At 35.8% G+C, this 19998-nt stretch overlaps 1 protein-coding gene across 1 annotated transcript in view; it reads left to right on the top strand.

The window, feature by feature from the left end:
• Positions 1–19998, top strand: part of DYNC2H1 (dynein cytoplasmic 2 heavy chain 1) — a 166825-nt gene that overhangs the window by 81289 nt on the left and 65538 nt on the right. The window contains exons 71-77 of the mRNA XM_065630345.1: positions 478–543; positions 3867–3917; positions 5877–5954; positions 7150–7281; positions 9148–9220; positions 15039–15199; positions 19085–19210. Coding sequence (XP_065486417.1) covers positions 478–543; positions 3867–3917; positions 5877–5954; positions 7150–7281; positions 9148–9220; positions 15039–15199; positions 19085–19210 — 687 coding nt within the window. The remainder of the gene's footprint in view (positions 1–477; positions 544–3866; positions 3918–5876; positions 5955–7149; positions 7282–9147; positions 9221–15038; positions 15200–19084; positions 19211–19998) is intronic.

Here is a 19998-nt window from a genome sequence, read left to right as displayed (position 1 = left end):
TGAATGTTTGCATGGCTTATTCTATGGCTTCAGTAAATGGTTATTCATGGTTTTTTGCTCCAGTGCTCAGAGACTGGTTCAAATTCAAGTGATGCAACAGACCTAGGAAACAAGTCAGAAGATTACAGCTTTTTGTCTTTTTTTAAAATTAAAAATATTTTTCAAAAATATTGCTGTAAGATCTCAAGTATTTCCTATGCACTGTTTAAAAAATGGATTCCATTTAGTGTGATCACTTTATTACAAGTACCTGTTATTTTTTATTCTTCCCTTGAATCTAGATGTACTTAAATACAGTGTTTGGTTTAGTGTTTCTAAGTTGCAGAGGTATGTATTATTTTGAATTAAGATATGCGTCATTAAGTCACTGCTGTGGAATTAGGGGAGTTTTATTAATGAAATCTTGTTACTTGTAAAAAAAGCAGAAAGGTGACTTCTGATGATCATATAAATACACTTTTACTGCTTTCATTTCAGGCTGATCAGCTAATGTTTGCTCTACATTTTGTACGAGGAATGCACCCTGAACTTTTTCAAGAGAATGTAAGTGCTAGAGGAGAAAATCCCCAACTTAATATGAAGAGTAAATGACTAGTTAAAAGGATTTTGTCAGTGAGTGTCCGACTTTGGATTTTAGGTTTATATGCTACTATTTTTCTATAGTTACTTTTGGGTGCCAACATTATATTTATTAGGTTCAAAGTGAAGATTACCATGAGAAGGGCAGGTAAATGGTTGCCTTTTAAATAGGGGTCTGAAAAAGATGTTTGTGGAGGGTTCTTGCTGGTTTTTTTCAGGCATGGTTTCAGTGTTCCCCACCACCATGTGGCTAAACATTGATCCATCCTTCCAGTTAAATACAGACATTCCTTTGTAAGTAAAGAGATGGATACACAACTGTTTCACTGTGATCAAGGGTTGCTTGCGCATTGTGCCTTGGTATTGAAATGCAGAAAAAGAGTGCAAGACCTAGGGAGAAATTAAGTGAAAGTCTGATTCTGCAACCTGCAGTTGAAGACAAAACGAAGAGTCTTCCTAGGAGGTGAAGTAATGAAGTTATGATGTTATCTCTTTTGTGCATTTCAGCCATCGATTCTTCTATGTCCAAGAAATCCCTGGAGCAGTGATCATTAATGTCCTCATTTGCAACAGTGTCTTCAAGAGTGCACTGTACAGAGAGTGTTCTTCTTGTATGTTGTTCTCTGGCCACATAAGTATTGGATTCTTTGCACTATACTGGCCTATCTGTGAGAGGAATGATGGACTCATCCTGGAATGGTTTATATTTTTGATAGAATAGTGTCCAAAAAATTGATAGATGTCTTGTGACATTTTTGACATTGATGAATGAGACCTAATATGGAAATGCCTGATGCGTGGGGAATTTACCTGTTGTTTAGAAACTATCCCTATTTCCATAGGGCAGCACATCTCTGTAATAGCATTTTCTCCTCTTTGGGTGTTAGGTAATGCTTTTGCCCAACGTGGAGGTTTGTAGTGAATTTACATGTTTCTGGTAAAATGGTGCTTTTAGTGGTGATGGAATTGGTAACTAAAATTTAAACACCTGTTAAAATTCATTTGAGCAGGTTAACCTAGACTGTCTTTGTAGGAAATGGAAAAAAATGACTTGTCGAAGAAGCAATTAGTTTAACCATAAATAAACTTTGTAAAATAGTCAGATGGATTGCCACCACAATTGTTTACTTCTCTCCATTGCCCTTACAGGCAGACTAGACTAGCTGGCTGAGATGTAGATGCCAAAGTTATAATTGTCTAAAGTGTAGTGAAATTAATACTGTAAAGTCTGCCTGCAGTAAAACAATATGTACAATCGACTCAATACAGTTGCTTAAACATGGGTGATTACCATGAGCCAAGACACATTTAATTATCTAAAATACCTACATGGAATGGAGAGACAATTTTCTGTACTAGAAACTGGAGACCAGAAGGAGTATGAAATGGTAGTAGATGTCAGTTTGCTAGAGGAGACTCCATTATAGGATGAAAGGTAAAAGTCAGATAACCCATTTGAAGGAAGTAAGGGAACATGATTATATGACAGGTATAGGTTTAAGGTACAAGGTTTAAGAAAGGTTGGTTCGAACTTCTTGATATTATGAATACCATGTAGTTTTATTGCAGACATGGATTGACCAACTGAAATCCCACAGTCTTTCAGCAATGGAGTTGCCTGATAAAAATAACTCAAATTAATTTTGTTGGTAGAGATATACCCTGGCTACTCTTCATTAGTAGAACTTCCCTAATACATCTTTATTATTTATTTTCAACTTCTCAAAATATCTTGCGTTATCTTTCTAGTCCTTGAGTCTATAAAGTCACAAAGGCAGTAACTTGCAGGTAGTTTTCTAAGTTAAAGCCTGGCTGCCTAGTCTTCTGACGTATTATTTGTAAGTACTGCTTTATGTGTTGGTTGCTATCGTTTAGCATGCATTTCCGTCAACTATTAGAGCTCTTAACCAGCTGAATCTAGATTATATAGAATGCACATTACTACAGTATTTGAATACTCAAGAATTGAAACAGGCAAATAATTTCAATAATTCTCTTACTTCTCTGAGAAGTAGAAGTTGTTTTAATTAAATTCTTAAGAAAAGAGTGCTTGTGCAAAATTGAGGAAAATGAAGCTGAAGTGGTTATTATTTTAAAGTTATTTCTTTTAAAGCTTTTAATGCGATCGGGCTAGAAGTCACTTTTTATGCTGCTAGAGAATGTGGTATTCTAAGTTCCTATCCCTAAAGAGTTCAGCCTTCTGCACTTCTGAATTTTTTGCATAGTGATGAGAAATGTTATAGTACAACTTCAATGTTTTGATATAGATGCCATGGCTTTTAGTAGAGACACAGTCTTTCTGAATCAATATATGTAGACATTTCGGAGGTAGTTTTGCGAGTCTCTACATAATATACTTCTGCTTTTCTTCATGAAAATATTACATGATTTCTGGTTTTAAAACTAGGGAGCTTTCATGTCTCTTTCTGTGTGCAAGCATTTTCCTTGTAATTGAGGGAGGATCATCCATCAGTTTATAATTGAAAGAGTTGTTTCAAGACTCGACTACATTGATGAATGCAAAAAGCTATGTTGTGGTCTGTATCAGAGTAGTACTAGTTGTTTGACTTTTTCATTTGGAATGTTACTATTTTCTTTAACAATTAAAAAAAAATTTCTTTATCATATAACTTTAGATACTGATTATGTAAAATTTAAATACTCTGGGTTTTTTTAGTATATTTCTGTCACCTCCAAATACAGGGTTATGTCATTTCTAATATGTTTTTAAATACTTACCTAATCTATCTTAAAATGATTAAAAGCTTGGATACAAATACAAATCTTGGATACAAATACCAAGTCTAAAAGTTTTAGTCATAGATAAATTCAACTTAGGTTTCTCCTTTCTTAATGCAACGGAAGTATTCACAATACCAATCTATTATACTAATGATTCCTCTTGTTCTAATAACTGCTTCTTTTGGATACTGTAACATGAACCCATATTGAAACATGGATTCTGTGGTTATCTGCTCTGTGTGCGCTGCTGATTCCCTGCCAGGCAGCGAGTGTGTCTTTGCCAGCCAAGTGTGTTACTTCTTGCCTGTCTGTAGTTTGGTGCCCTGGGTGGGAGCTGTGGGTGCTGAGAGAAGACAGGGCTTGTAAAGCACTGTGGGCACTTGGGTTCCACAAAAGGAATGACATAGTGGTAGTTTAACCTGGAGATTTAAAAATATCTTCCAACTCTTTCAGAATTTAGGCTTTGCTCATCTTCCTGTTTTGCCTGCATGCTATTCTTAAAGATGTCTTGTGACTTATTTGAGTTTTTTATTTATTTCCTCTAGGAATGGGAGACATTTACAGGTGTGATCATTGGAGATACCATACGAAAATCAGTAAGCTACATAAATTTGTGTATTTTGAAATAAGAAACATTTACTTAAATTGTGAAAAGTAAAGGTTGTATTTTTACTCTGTTGTTTGATTATTATATTCGTACACGGAAGGAACAAATAACTTCTCAGATAGAAATATAAATATTATAAAACATTTTGAACACAGCAACTCATTTTCTAATTTGCATAACATTTTTCCTTTGTTGCCTTTTTTTTTTCCTTCTGTTACCAGGGTTGCAATTTGGTTTTTTTCAGTGGTGTATTTGAGAAGGTTTTAAGCTCACTTCTGTAACTAAAATCAGTGTTTCTGAATCTTTCTTTCTCCCAGAATCATAAGAGTGGTACTTCTTGTATGGATTGATGGGATTGTGCACACACTTTGCTAATTTTACATGTTTTTTTCCCTCAGCCTCAGAGTTCTGCATCTGGAGATGTATTTATACATATTCCCAGGTGACAGAGCTAGCTTAAGAAGCTTCTGTTCCATGTCTGACCAGTCATACTGTATTTTACTATTTGTCTCTCAATTCTATTGGATCTGTATAATCTTAAAATAACCTTCCAATAGTAAAGGGTAGAGAAAGAAGTTAAGCTTTCCCTAGTCTGATCTGTTATAGCCCTACTCTGAACCAAATATTTTGACAGATGTTTTGAAAGGTGTTTTTTAGGAAACATGAGCCCAATCAGGAATCATGAGCTCAGTCTTTCTTCTGTTGCACATCTCTTCTTTCATTCAGGGTCAGCCTAGTTCATTTCGGTCAGGCTTAGCTGCAGTTTTCATTATTCCCAATTAAGTGGCAAGTCAAAACACAATGTGTTACTCAGATTTTCTTACTTAGGCTGCTGGTTGCTAGAAAGTTCCTGAAGTTCTCAGCTTCTGTAGCCCTTGGATGATTCTACAGGTTTTGCATTTCAGTGTGAACTAGAAGTCCCCCTTCATCTGTGGAGTCTTTATAATTCAATGAAATGTCAGTGAATTTGATGAACGTCAAGTATTTTCTGACAGCAGGTGATTTTCAAGCTATGCGAGATCTGATTGTATGATGGAATTTAGCACTAGTCCTACCTCTACCCCACCTAACACATAACCCATAGGTTTTGGAAAGATTGTGGACGTACGTGATTCAACCCCAGTTCTAACTGGAATATATATTGCAGACCCATCTCAAGTTTATTCCTGGAATTGCTTTTGTGTTTCCTAATTTTATTCCTTCTCAGACTAATTAACTCATAGCCGAGCTATCCTTTCACAAGAAGGCTTTCATTTTTTCTGCTGAACCTTAAAATTACTCTTGAAGTTGCTCAGTGGTTGAGAGGTACATTTCCATACAGTAACTGTCAGACTGGTTAATGGGCACTGTAAGATTTTTTTAATTAAAAATGATACGGTGAATACAGAAATTCCACTGGAGCTCAAGCTGTGTTGTTCATCCTTAGAATTTCCTCCATCCCCAACATCTAAGGAGCACAAAAATAGAGCTGTGGCCACACTTTACAAGTGCAGAGATGTCCAGAAGTGATGCTTTGCCTAGTGAATTATCCCAGAATTGCCCTCTGTGTGAAAGGCCATCCTCTTCATGACTGCGAATATGTCCAGTGGAGTTATTTTTTGAAGTCAGGATATTATACATATGCAATTAGGATCACTTGTTTTAAATGGAAAAGAAACTACTAAAAGTTGAGCATGTCATACAGATACTCTAAATGGTAAAACATTTTCACACTCAAGTTGTTAAGCAAGCATTAATGTGAACAGTGTATCTCAAATTTAAATTATTGTTAGCTTTTGTTTTGTTATGCCCTTCCTGACCTTAGCAAAAGACCACAGAAACATTCCTGTTATGAATGCTATTTTTATTAAAAACGTGGGGTTTGTGATATTCTTACTTAATGTAATGTTTCACAAAAATGTATGTAACTTCTGTATGTAACATGTAACATGTAACTTGCTTCAATAAGGATTCACAAAAAAGCATTCGTGACCAGATTCCCTCTTGGATAGAACAGGACCGAACCTGGGCAGTAGCGTCTTTGAAGGTATTTGTCACGTGGTGGGTAGAATTTAGCTTAAAAAGCCTTTAGTTTCAGCAAATAGCAATTTTGAGTTGAATATTCAAGTACGTATTTGTCAGATGGAACTATTTGGTTATTTTAAGCTATTTATTATATCTTCCAGAAACCATGGCTTAATATATACCCATTTGGAAAAAAAAAAAAAATTAAAGTTCTTCTCATTTTTCTGAACCTTTTCATGTACATCTCTACCACATTTGACAATGAATTTCAATGCATGTGAATGAACCTATCCTCTTAATTAGATTAGAAAATACAGTAAACCTACCTGAGGTACTACAATTCCTATAGATAGAAAAATCTACAGAGGAAAAATTGCAGAGAACATTCAATTTGCAGATTTCGCTTATGTAATGACTTTCACAAACAACTTCATATTGTATTAAAAACCATAAACTGTTAATTGGGAAACTAGTTTTCTACTTATCAGAAAGTAGATGTACATCTCCTTCCTTGCACATCTTTAAAGGTATTTCAGAGTTTGTTATGTTCAGATCAAGTAATTTCAAACTAGCACAAAACCCACTTTCTTGCTTTGATTCATGCTGCAGCAGTCAGTGTTGAAATCCTCTGATCCTGAAGGGAACTAACTGAAAATACTAGTCCTTGAAATTCTGTCTTGGGCTTTCCTCCTGCATGTAGCTCAGTGGCAAGAAGGAAAACCTTGACTGGTCTTTGGCAAAGACATTTGCTGCTAAATCCAGAGTTCATTATTTTTCATTTCTCTTCACCAAAGATCAGGAATAATTGCAATAATAGTGTGGCAAGTGTGATTGTTAGAGGTTCAAAAAACCAAACAGTCAAACAGAAAGTAACTGGGTGAATCAGTAGCATGTCCTGAGAGAAAAAGAACCGGGTCATGATTAAAGGAAATGACTATAATTGGGTAGAGACCAAAGTTTAAAAACAAAGAACCCAGAAATGTAAAAGCAAAAATATAGAGCAAATACAGACAGCATTTCCAGGGAATAGGTAAACAAAAAGGTTGATTTTAAAACCTACCCTTTTCTTCTTTAAGTCCGAGGGTAAATTGAATTATGTGATATGCACAAGTATTTACAGGTTTAGGGTCATAGTGGTATTTGGAAATTAATTAAAATAGACAATGTCTACGTGGCTATTCTTCTTTATTGTTAAGTATGCATTTTTTGTTTTGTAGATTGCTCTCCCAAGTCTCTATCAGACACTTTGCTTTGAAGATGAAGGTCTATGGCATGCTTTTTCTCAGAGCTCTGTATGTGAACAAGACTTTCCATCTACTATTGCAAAAAGAATTTCCTTATTTCAGCAGGTAATCTTTTTGTATTAATGTATTAAAAATAATTATGAGTTCAGCATTGAAAGTAAGTTTTACATCTTGGGAATTTAGGCTTCAGGCCTGGTAGAATTATAAGCAGTGACAGTATCTACATTGTCTTACAGCCCAACTAGTTTATTTAGCCTAAGGATTTTATTTTTTTTTATCTATAATACATATTTACTTCTCTCCTATCTGAGTCTTTTTTGTCTTGGCATATTGTCTGCAACTGACCATACCCTGTAATTTAACAAGCTCCTTTTTAATAGTCAGAGAATTAATTTCATGAATAGGCATTAAAACTCTTCCGTGATGGCTTTGTTACTGCAGAATTTGTCAGCTTTTTGAGCATCATTAAGTTAGTTCATCATTAAATGTGCAAACTCACACATCTGACTGAAAATCACAGTAGCAGCCACTGCTTTTTAGAACAGTAATCATGAAATATTACTCTTCCTGAAAGCTTAGTGATTAGAGACGTCACCAAGACTTTTGGAGAAACAGGTTCCTTCTTCGACCTGGGGATCCTTCTCCTCTGGAAGAGAAAAATGTCATCTCTCTTGTATTTATGGAAGAAAGGGTGCCAGTACTTACTTTCAAATGATGGTGTGATTTTTCCTTTGAAGTCGCTTCATAGAAAATGAAGGCCTGTCCAAAGAAGGGATGCGGTATAAGATAAAGTAGTTCCATTTTGGTTGGCTTTTAAGGGCTCTCTGTTCAGAGTTTTTGTGGGGGAGGAGGAGAATTTCCAAAATAGCATGCATGAAATTTAGGAACAAACCATTTTGCAAAGGAGTTTGTCTGAGTCATGTTTGATTTGATGAAATAAGAAGAGCAGTTCTTGTGTATGCAAGGTGTTGTCATAAAAATTCTGCGTTTATAGGAGAATAAATTTGGAATGATCAACATATTATGTATTTAGCTCTTTTCACAGAAAGTATAAAGAATGTTTCCATTGATGAAATATACAGAAACTACCTGATTAGATTTATATGCCACTTGTAAGTTAGTTTCTTTCAAACTGTATGTTAAAAATAGTGTGGTAGCAAGTAGTGGAATCTCAAGCTTAAAAAGTAGTACTTTCTTAAAAATTTAATGAAGTTAAATAAAGATATTCCAGACTTGGAAACTGGAATGTGATGGCAGGTTCCGAATTGTGGTTTACAGGTCTACAAGTAAGAGAGTAGGAGAAGGGGTAATGATTTTAACAAGTCATTTCTCCTGAAGTTACATGAGTTGCCTGCCATTGCCTGCACTGAACATTTGCAGGAAGTTTACTGAAAAAGAGGTAGCTGGTAGGGAAACTGCTAATTTAATTTGTATCTGAATTGATTAGCTGTTCATATTCTATAGTCTTTGAAGAACAGTAATAGCATCTGCAGAATATCTCAGAAAAATTTAGATATAAAACCTTAATGCTGTGCTCAAACAAAGGGAATTCTTTCAAAACTGATTATTTTACTGAAGTCAGAAATATTAGTATTCCAGTTAGGAACTTGCTGCCTAAATACATGTATAGAATTTATATTACCGCTATAAAGCTAAGTGTGCTTTCTGCATTCTAGCTATCCACATAGCTACCTTTTTTCTAAAGCTTTGTAGAAGAACTTCCAGCTTGCAAAGAGACATTAGATGTAGATCTATCTTCTGATTCTACCAGTAGGACAAGCTGCTTACAAGAGAACAATTACATTTAATTATCTTGGAAAAGAATGATCGGATAGCTCTGTATATTCAGAAAAATAAATTAGTTCTAAAGAGAAGTTTAAAGAATTCAGCCTTCTTAGAAGAGTCTTGCTTTTTAAATTGTCACAATATACTTTTATAAACTCATCTCCCCTGAATATATTTTATTTTAAGGTACTTGTGGTCCAGGCTGTGCGACCAGACAGGCTACAGAGCGCCATGGCTCTGTTTGCATGTAAAACCCTAGGTAAGTTAATTTTTGACCAGAGTCTTTCCACACAACAGTTAAATAGTTTTTTGTCCTATGTTTCTCTTTTATTTTGTAGTTCTTATGGAATCCCTAAGTTTTAGGATTTGAAAAGATGCTGTATTTGCTGATTTTGTTCTTGTAAAGTATTGTTAAAAACTGCTTTTAAAATAGTTTTGTTTATGCTGCATAGTGATTTAAAATATAATAAAAGATCTGTCATATTCTTTTATGAATTCGTGAACACTGAAGTAATTAAGAGAGTAGCTGATTCTCTGTAAGTTTTGCACTGCAGCATTTCCTTAAGACAGAAATGTTCCAAAAAGATTCTTTCATTTAATGTAATTTACCATTTAAAAACCATTAGGTTTGAAATTTTGTAAGCTGGATCTCAAAAGATGATTTCATATTTTCAGTCATTTTGTCAGTCTCTTTGACTGTAATGCAATTTTTACTGTCTACAGGTACTTATGATTGAGAGCGAAACAATATGTCTCTTTGTTCTACTCTGCTTCTACTCTGTCTCTGTCTATGGTATCCAAAGTTTGGGACTTATATTCCAAATCTTAATATTGCAATACAGTGCACCAAAGCTATCCTGTAGTTTTAGCAGTTAATGACAATGTGCATATAGAAGATTAATTATGCGTATGTCATTGAGGTGGACACTATACTTTTAAAAGTCACCCTCTGCATTATGTAGGGACAAGGCATAATTTGTTGTTTTTAATGTGGTACAGTGTCAGGACAGGAGTGGGATTAAAATAAGGGAGAGGATCTAGATTGCAAAGACATTAAATGTAAGTGGCAAAGGTTGTTTTTAATGTGGTAGAAAATGAACCTGGAAAATTGACTTGTAGTCTGCCAAGGTAATAAGTCTGGACTTACAGCTCCAGTACTTGTAAAGATTAGTAGTTTGAATGATATTGAGATGAGTGATTTTGCATGATAATGCAATAGATGAGTGTTATATGAAAAACAAGGACTCTGGTAATTCTAAGTTATCGATGTACATTTAATTTCTTATTAGTATAAGATGAGGTGTAAGTTTAGGTCTCTGCTTCTTACATTTTAATGGCATTTTTGTGACAGTTTATCTTACACCCTCTTTATGCTCTGTCTGTGGGCATTATTTGTTGGTCAAAATCGGTTCCATATCTGCCACCAAGGCCAGTAGTTTCAGGAATAAGTTTAACCTGCTGTGTCAAACATTATTAGTAGATAGAGCAAGTATTTTGATCATGGTGAGTATGCAGGTCCCACGCCGACAATGTCCCTGCCTGTTGGACTCAAATGACAAGTGCGATCTGCAGTATGTGCCTCTCAAAGCCCAGCAGAGAACTGAGTTCAGAGTAAGTTTATTCACCTGCTCACTGGCTTCCAAATTGTAATGTGTTAGATAAATTGGTTAGATCTATCTTGATACCGGTTCCTTGGAGGCATTCCACAAGGAAATGGTTTTTGGTGGAACTACAACCTCACTGAGGAAGGCAGAACACCACTAACTCCATTTGTAGGCAGGGTTTCATCCACAGATATTTCATGCATATCAGCAAGATTCTGTCTTGAGATCGTGTCATAAATCATGATTAGTGCTTTCCAAATGATAAAAGGTGTCAGGCTTGTATGACTATTTTTTCATATTTTTTCCTACCATGTCTTTTTCAGGGTCCTTGCCCTGAAACTTCTTAAATAAACTGTTTCATTTAGTTCAAAAAGGAACCGTTAAGTTTCCAATCTCGTTTGACTGATTTCTTGTGAGGAAAATGAGTTCCACAAGAGCCGTAATAGCCTACAAGAAAGCCTTCCACTTCTGTTTTATCCAGATTTTTTTTTCTTTTTTTCATCTTTCACACATAGTTTTAAATTTATGGTTGAAGGAAGATTAAAATAATTTTTTTTGAAGATAAAGTTCGTAAGAATTTTCTATAAATGGGCACTCAAAGTATGCTTATTTCTTTATTTTACATGCTATACTGAAACGCACTCTGTTGGCAAAAATCATATTGACAGTATACTCCCAAATCATTTGATATCACTCATTGAGTTGAGTTTTTTTTCTTATCTGCTTTAACTTAGTTTTTTGAGTCTGGCTATGTTAAAAATAGTATATAAAGAGGCTTGATTTTAATTACCTACATTTTCATTTTCTTCAAAAAAGCAGTAGAGATATGAAGAAAGAAAATCATTGTAGGCTAAAGAGGTCTGTATTTTACTCTCAGAGACCACTTCATATAAAGTAGACCAGAGCTCTTCTGGTCACATTATGCCTAGGCCAAAATAAAATTATGTGCCAAAATAAAAAAAAAAATAATAACATTTCCTGCTTTCTGTATTGGAATTGTGAATAGTAATAATACATTTAGTAATATTTTTGTACATTGTTTCTCTGTGTACAGATCACCAACAGAAGGAATTTTAACAAGCACTTTGAGTTCAAGTTCCAGCTGCTATAAATTGGTTTAATTGCATTGACTTTAGCAGAGACATTTTATGAAAAGTTGTTCATTGATTTTATGAAAGCTTCATCAGTTTATAGAAAAATGTGAAGTCTGCAACCTGTACCAAACTTCGTATTTATATGTCAGGTCTTTTCTTTTTTTCCCTTAGATTTCCCTCTCCCCCACTTAAGACATTTTCTGAAAAGTTATTTCCTCTCACATATGCTTTTTCTTCTTATGTCAGGATGTCAGTTCAGATAGTAAGATTTAAGAAATTTTGTCCGAATCGAACATGGAGGCAGAAAAGTATGTCAGGAATTCCCAGTCTGTCTGCACAGTTATTATCCAGAATATGAGTGCTTATTGATTTACCCTGAAAACACTGGAGTCCTTTTTTGCAGGTCTCTAAATGTAATCCTGGCTGTAGCTTTAATTCTAACGGCCAGGAACAGACAAGACTGTAATGTAGTTTTTCTGTATTTCACTTGGGTTGAGCTTCCTTAAAACAAAAAGTGCACTCAACATACCTCTGCTTTTTCTAAACATTGTGTCCAAAGTTCTGAAAAACCAAACTGTTTTATAGAAGAAACAATGTATTAATTCTCTAAATGGTGCATCTCAAGAATGCTACAATATGTTTGGCTAGACACTTAACTCACAACTGCAGGTCTTTTAAATCAGTGTTGTTGCCATAAATGTTATTTAAGTTGGAGCTACACACACACTTGGCTGTTGCCAATCATAGCTTTTTATTCTGCTCCCCAGTTAATGCAGGGCCAAGCAGTAGCCCCCAGTTAACATATAGTTATATGGTTTATCAAAACTCCTAATGAATAAAGCTTCTCAGGAATCTGTGTGCCTTCTGCTTGCACTGCTGAATATAATGATACAGCCAGTAGTCTCTGGTTTATCTTGCTTGTAGTATATTCCAGGCACCTGTTTGTAGCAGCAAAGCTGCTTCAGGAACTTGGGAATAGTTGGACATGGGAAGAAGGGAGGTCTGTAGCTTGTTACTGTCTTTGTCACTGACAAATAATAAATGTCAAGGCAAAGAGTACCAGGACATCACGAGCCTATAGTGAAACCTTTTGCAGTGACCAGTGGCTTATGTCTCCAGGGTTTCTCACCTGGAAGGAATAACACAGTACTTAAAAGACTCAATTTATTTTACTTCTATGACTTTGTATGTCTGTTCTGCGTTTGCATGTAATAACGAATAACTGCAGCATTGCGTGATGCCCATTCCGTACTGTTAATTAGTGGTCAGAAGGATTTCAGTTTGGTTTGTCTATCCGTGCTGCCTGTTGGCTTCAGCAGATATTTTTAGTCCTGTATCTTTCATAGGATTTGAAACAGTAGTGAAGATTTTCAAAATTATTTTCTTCACTGAAATAAATGTTGATAAAACTTAAAATTTACCTTTCCAAGACCTTATTTTAAAAGAAATTTTGATCTAAAATATCATGTTAAGATTCAGTACATCTTTATTGCTTATGTAGATATTAAGTTTTAATAATACTTTAATGTTTTAATATTTAAATTAATAACAAAACGTTCATATTTTGATACTTCAACAGTGAAATATACAGTGAATACAGTGAATACAACTCAGTAAAGAGGGATTTGATGAGATGAAACGTGCTTAAGGTGCAGGACGGTGGTTTATAGCCCACATATCAGAACATATCACAAGTACTTCTTCCTTGTGGTCCTCATCCACAAAAGGAAACATTTGATGTTGGATTTTCGAATTACAGGCATAATACTGTCTTCCATTTTCAGTGTTGTAAGCACTCTTTCATAAAAACTAAATAAAATAAACATTTCCACCCTAGAGAATGCTATCATGTTCTACTTCCTGATATTTTTCATTTATTGCTTAAAGTGACTCAAGTAGCTTGAATTATGACTGTAGTTGAAAAAAAGTCAACGATCTGTAGATATATATCACATTTCTTTTCTTTTTTCTTAGCTAATTTGTCTATTTTCTTTCTCCCCTCTCTGCCGATAGCTTAGCTATTTCCATTTATTATGTTAGTGAAGGAAATGTTAAATCTGGAGTAGTTTGTATTTGTGAAAAACATTACTATAAGCTCAGTTTGGAGGAATGACATGTAAGTTAGTGTGCTGGGCAGCTGTCATTCAAAGCATAACCTTTTGCAGGCCTTCTGAAAATGCATCCAAATTTGGCCAATGCAGGATTCATTGAGAAACAACCTGCAGATGTTTGGCCGACATTTTTGAGATGCTGACAGTGAAGTGTCCCTGAAGAGTCTTACTCGCTGAGCAGGCTTCAGTCCAGCCCTGAACAGCCCTTTAACTTCAGCGGTATTTTATGGAGCTTCCAGGGTTTAGGGCTTATTGGCAGCGAGCAGCAGAACTTGTCAAAGGACCAGCCCATATCAATTGCCTTGTGGCCTCAGTTTATGTGTTTATCTCTGCTTATATTACCTCTACACGCCTAATGAATGTGAAATGAAAACATTTTCCGACATTAGTCTTGTTTAGTTCAATTTTTTAAAGCATTTTGAATGATATTGATTTTTTCTGTTTAGCTGCATCTGTTAGAGTCTCTGTACAGATACATGCAGAGAACCCAGACCTCATACTAACTTTTGCCAACCTAACCAGTTATATTCAAATTATATACTATTATATGCAGAGGTAATAACTCAAGTCTGAAAGCAGACTGTGCTCTCAAGGAAACGTGTATTCCATCTTTTAGTAGGTGTAGCATAGATGTCACTGATTTGGGCTCTTCTGTTTTGCTTTATGCTGTGATTTCCCATTGCACCTAACACTTCATTATTTAAGGATGAGTCTAAAGATGCATTTAAAGTTTTCTGTTAACACTGTTGAAGTTTATGATATACATATAGCTTTAGTCTCATATATAAATGCCTTGCTTCTACTAGGTCAACATTCTAAACATGTCAGTTGTATATTAAAGCAAACAATAACTAAAGCAATTGTAGTACCAAGAACTGTGTCAAAGTCTAATAATTAAGGGTCTTGGGACAATACAGGAGAGAAGTTCTTCATACAGACATACACACTGCAACTAGTTTTAGGAAATAGCAGAGCTTCTTATATTTTTTATGCTCCAGCTCTTTTTGTATGTTTTCTTGAAGACTACACTCTAAATAAAGACTGCCATTTATATTTGTCAAGCTGGAAGACCAGGCACCTTTTTGGTGCTTGTGACTTTTTGATCAATATAGAGTGCCTTCTGACTACATATTGTAAGGATTTTTTTTCTCACTGTAGTACCAGTTTTATGGTCTGCATTGAACAGAAAGCCAGATGACCTCTAAAGTGGTTAATGAAGCACTTCATCCTGTGTAGTCACTTTATTTCCGTAATAATTTTAATTATAGGAATAAAAGAATTATCTCCATCACCTCTGAATTTGAAACGCCTGTATAAAGAAACTCTGGAAATTGAGCCCATCTTGATAATCATTTCTCCTGGTGCTGACCCTTCTCAAGAGTTGCAAGAACTTGCCAGTGTTGAAAGAAATACTGAGTGCTACCATCAGGTCAGTCTTAGATAAGCATAATCATTAAAAACTAGAATATGTAAAATTTTACAGTAGTAATATCTGCTTTACCTTGTTTTTTAAGGAAGTTAGCATGTAAAAGCATAGTTTGTTACCTATGTGTTTGTTATTCCCACCTGTCTCACCACTAACTTCTGATTCTATTGGCAAAAGAGAGTGGGGAAGAGAGACACAGTGATCCTTGTAGCAGCAGAATCCACGTGACAGGCATTCCTCTAACTTGGAAGAGGGAAAAATGAGAAGATAGATGGAAGAGAACAAGAGAGACTGATAATTGTTGTACATGCTGAAATATTATCTTTTTTAGTGTGGAATAATTGAAATATGAACAAAACTCAATGAGAACTAGACTTAATAATTTCCTCTGCTTATAGAACTTTAATATTTCTTTCTTCAACAGAAAACAGAATCATAGAATGGTTTGAGTTAGAAGGGACCTTAAAGATCATCCAGTTCCAACCCTTTGCCATGGGCAGAGACACCTTCCACTAGACAAGGTTCTCAAAACTCCATCCAACCTGGCCTTGAACACTTCCAGGGATGGGGCATCCACAGCTGTAACATAGATCGGGTGTTCAGTGTTCGTGAATATTTTGGTATTTTGTGAAATTCTTTAAAATATTTTGAGAAATTATACAAAATGTTAACCAATTTTTTATGGGAGTTCTTAAACGGAAGTCTTTTGAAAAAAGTGTTTAAGATCAACCATGTGGGAAAGCCTTCAAATTTCAGGAATAGGCATACAACCCCAGAATTATTTGCCCAGCCAGTATAATAGTTGCGGGTTTTTTTGTCATGATATAAAACTTCTTCCTCGTTTTTCATTCGACACAAAACTGAGCTGGGTGGAGATAATTCCTCTTGAATGGACTTTAATCAGGAATTCTACTGTTAAGAACTTGCTCTATATTTTCTATGTCTGTTTCAAAACTGGGTCTATGCAGAGGTGTTGAAACCAACTTTTTTTTAAAGAAGAAATTTACTGTAGCTTGTAAATTCGTAGAATAACCTAGGTTGGAAGGGGTTCCTGGAGGTCGTCTACTTCAACCTCCAGCTCAGAGAGGGAAGGTCCCCCCTCCAAGGATGGAGATCCCACCATATCTCCGGGCAATTTGTTCCAGTATTTGACCAATATCGCAGGAGTATGTTTTTCCTAATATCGAATAATTATTTCCCATGTTCCAATTTGTGTGCATTGACTTGTCCTATTTCCATATGTCTCTGACGGAGTCTGGCTCTGTCTTCTCTGCATTCATCAATCAGGTAGTTTTAGATGGCAAGATGGTCTCCTGATTGTGTGGCTAAACAAACTCTGCTCAGTGTACCCTGGCCATGTTGGTGGTTTGCTTTGGAGTCACTTCAGTATGACCATGTCTGTCTTGTACTGGGAAGCCCCAAACTGGACACAGTACTCCAGATGTCATCTCACAAGTTCCCAAGGGAGGGGAAGGGTCACCTACCTAGACTGTCTTTTGCTAATACAGCCCATTATGGGATTGGCCTTTGTTGCAAGGGCCCATTGTTTACTCGTATTCAACTTGTTATCCACTGGGGCCTCCTTTTCTCCAAAGCTGCTTCCTCAGCAGACCCCAACCTGTACTGGTACATGGGGTAATTCCATTCCACGTGTAGGACTTTGCATTTGCCTTCTTAAACTTCATGAACTGACAACCTGGTTCTCGAGCTTGTTCAGGTCCATCTGAGTAGCAACCCTGCCTTCCTGCATACTGGTTCCTCACCCTCCCCCCAACTCCCACCTTTGGTGTTACTGTTAGCTGGCTGAGAATGCACCCAGTCACATCATCTGGTCACTGATGAAGACCTTAAACTGCACTTGTCCTGGTATTGATCCCTGAGGGATACCCTTGCCATGACACAGGCAATGAATTGACTGGCTGGGGAGGACCTCTGCTGAAAAGGACTGGAGGGGTTTTGTAGACAACAAGCCGGACATGAGCCAGCACTCTGCCCTGCCAGCAGAGAAGTCTCTTTGACAACCTAAAACCAGCCTTTCGATACCTACAAGAAGGTCACTGAGAAAATGGACCCAGACTATGCAATCAGGCATGATGGAAAGAAGCAATGGGCATAAATGGTAACAAGACAGGTTACAACTGAATGTAAGGAGAAACTTTTTCACCATGAGACCAGTCAAACAGATTTCCTGGCACATTCTCCATCCTTGGAGGTTCCCAAGATTCCACTGGAAAAAAGCCTCCGCTCCTGGTCTGATCGTTCATAGCTGATGCTACTTTGAGCAGGAGGTTGGACTAGAGACCTTCCAGGATGCATTCCAACTTACATGATTCTGTGACCTAAGGAGTTTCCTAGTATTCCTAATACTCATTACCAATATGCTTTATACCTTTCTGTAAAATGTTATTTCCTTCTATCATTTGAAATATTCAGGGAAGAGGTGTTTTTATCTACTTGATCACTGGTTGGCATAGAAATGGAAAATGTCAAGTTTAATGTTGCTTTTAAATAGTCCTTGAAATTGTTTCTTCCCTGGAATGTGCAGTGATGTAATATGTTTTTCCCATCAAATTGTAAAGATTTAGATCTTACTGCCAGCTCGTCTATCTGTGAATGTTTCAAAATGCATGTTTCTTACTCTGCCACATAGCTTTTTGTGTTTTTCTAAATAACCTTTACATGTTGGACTTTTAAAATGTAACTTTGTGGTATTTGATTAAGAAGCGGTACTCAAACCAAGTCATCTGAAAGTTCTCCCTCTAATGAAAATATTTTGTGTTATTTTTTCCTGCACTTTCTCATGCAATTTCAATAGAACGTAGAAGATAAGATTTTTCTTCTCTGTTAGATCATTTCTTATATGGGATAAAGAACAGACCACTAAATTTGTGTGGTGTACTACTGTGTTGTCTGGTGTCTTTCAGTTATCTTTTGGCTATTTTAAATTATTTCAAGATATTAGATTCAATTTTATTTGTGCAGAGGATATCCCTGTTTTATCATAAAAGGCAAGGTGCCACGTTTCTTTGATTCAGTACAGTTTTAGGATAAAAAGCCAGGGTGGATTTCCTCTTAAGGGATGTTTGATGAAGTGCTAATAATCAGAATAGTTATATTTTGCTATATCAGTAATGCCAAGACAAGACTTCTTAGATTGGCTAAAACCACTTTCTTTTCAACCTGTTTGGTTCAGGGGTTTTTGTTGTATAGAGCTTCCAATTAGGGAGAACTAAGGTGAATGTAACTCTGCAGATAGTCATCAACATCAATTGTTGTAGTAATTGGACTACAAAACGAGTCCTTCCTTTGTTTTCAGTTTTCACTAATTTATCTGAAAATTAAATTTTGGATCTTTTTATTTCCCTTTGAACATTCAAACTTATTGTAGCAGCAGTATGACACTATAAAAAATGAAGACTGTTTGTTTAGCTATTAATATTTCCCAGTTAGAAAGGGAGCAGCCTTAGTTTTTCAGCCATCTCAATATCCTAACTTAACTCAAATCCTAACTTACAGTCAAAAGAGAATTTGTTCTCATTTATCTTGTTTTTATTGTATCAGCAGTTCTGCAGTAATACAGTTCAGTCACTGATACTTAAATGAGTTCCCAGGGAATACCATCACTGTCACCAAATGATATCTTTTTTTTTCCATAAAGAAACTAGGTAACGATGTTTCTTAACAAACTCAGGTTAGATAGGTTACAAAGAAAAACAGTACATTTTTGTTAATCTTTACTTTAGTAACCTATGACATTCGAGAAAATTCTGGTTATCTTTAGCACACCTCCTTTATTACTTATGCAGTCTAGTTTGGAAACACAATTTTGTGTTTAGCTGTTAAATGAGGTATGATGGATTCCTGATACAAGTGTGTCTTCCATTTCAGATTGCAATGGGCCAAGGCCAAGCTGACCTGGCTATCCAAACTTTAAAAGATTGTGCACGCAATGGAGAATGGCTGTGTTTAAAGAACCTGCATCTTGTTACATCTTGGCTTCCCGTATTGGAAAAGGTGACAAGAACGTATTGGAAACTAGGCAAAATTAGTATGCAACATTTCTGAAGCATTTCAGGCATTTCCATGGTGATGTTTAAAATTACAACAATTTAAAAATAAACCTTTGCAGTTTTCTCAGTCATGAATGAAGTGAAATGCTTCAGGTCTAAGCAGCTCCTTCCTTTGTGTGAGAGCTTTAATTTTCATACAGTGTAGAGTATTTCTGCCACAATGACTGAACAAAAATTATCCTGTTAGGACTTCTGGTACTTCATGGGATACTGTTTGCTGAACTCCAAATCTATGTATGCTTAAATTTATTCTTTGGGATTTTTTTTGTCAGCTCTGGGACTTTCTTTTTATTGATTCTTTTATGTTAAGCTTGTGTCTGAGTCACCAAGAGGCTTTTGATACTTTGAAATTAAAATGCCTAATGTTTTACAGAAGCACCCACTTCCTAATGGCATGTAAAATCACTAACTTGCTAACTAGATCAAAGTGACTTTACATGTATATCACTGTGAAGTCTGGAAACCAAACTAAAAAAGAAAGATGGAGAATTCCTGTCAACAGCTACTACAATCTTAATTTTCCAGTTTCTAATGATTGTCTGTGAAGTGTATTCCATGCACATGATTTTGAAGTCTACCTTCTATCTGTCTAGCAATGACCATGTGGCATGCGTGTGCCTTTTTAACATTCATATAATCGTTTTTGAGAAAAGGGAAAGACAAAGTAAGGTAACAATGAAATGTGTCGTCTAGTCCAAATATGATAGTAACTTTGAACTTAAGCACAGCGGA

Source organism: Caloenas nicobarica, chromosome 1, assembly GCF_036013445.1.
Source record: "Caloenas nicobarica isolate bCalNic1 chromosome 1, bCalNic1.hap1, whole genome shotgun sequence".
Classification (NCBI taxonomy): Eukaryota; Metazoa; Chordata; class Aves; order Columbiformes; family Columbidae; genus Caloenas; species Caloenas nicobarica.
The sequence above is the reverse complement of the archived record's forward strand: the minus strand, read 5'-3'. Positions and strand labels throughout refer to the sequence as shown.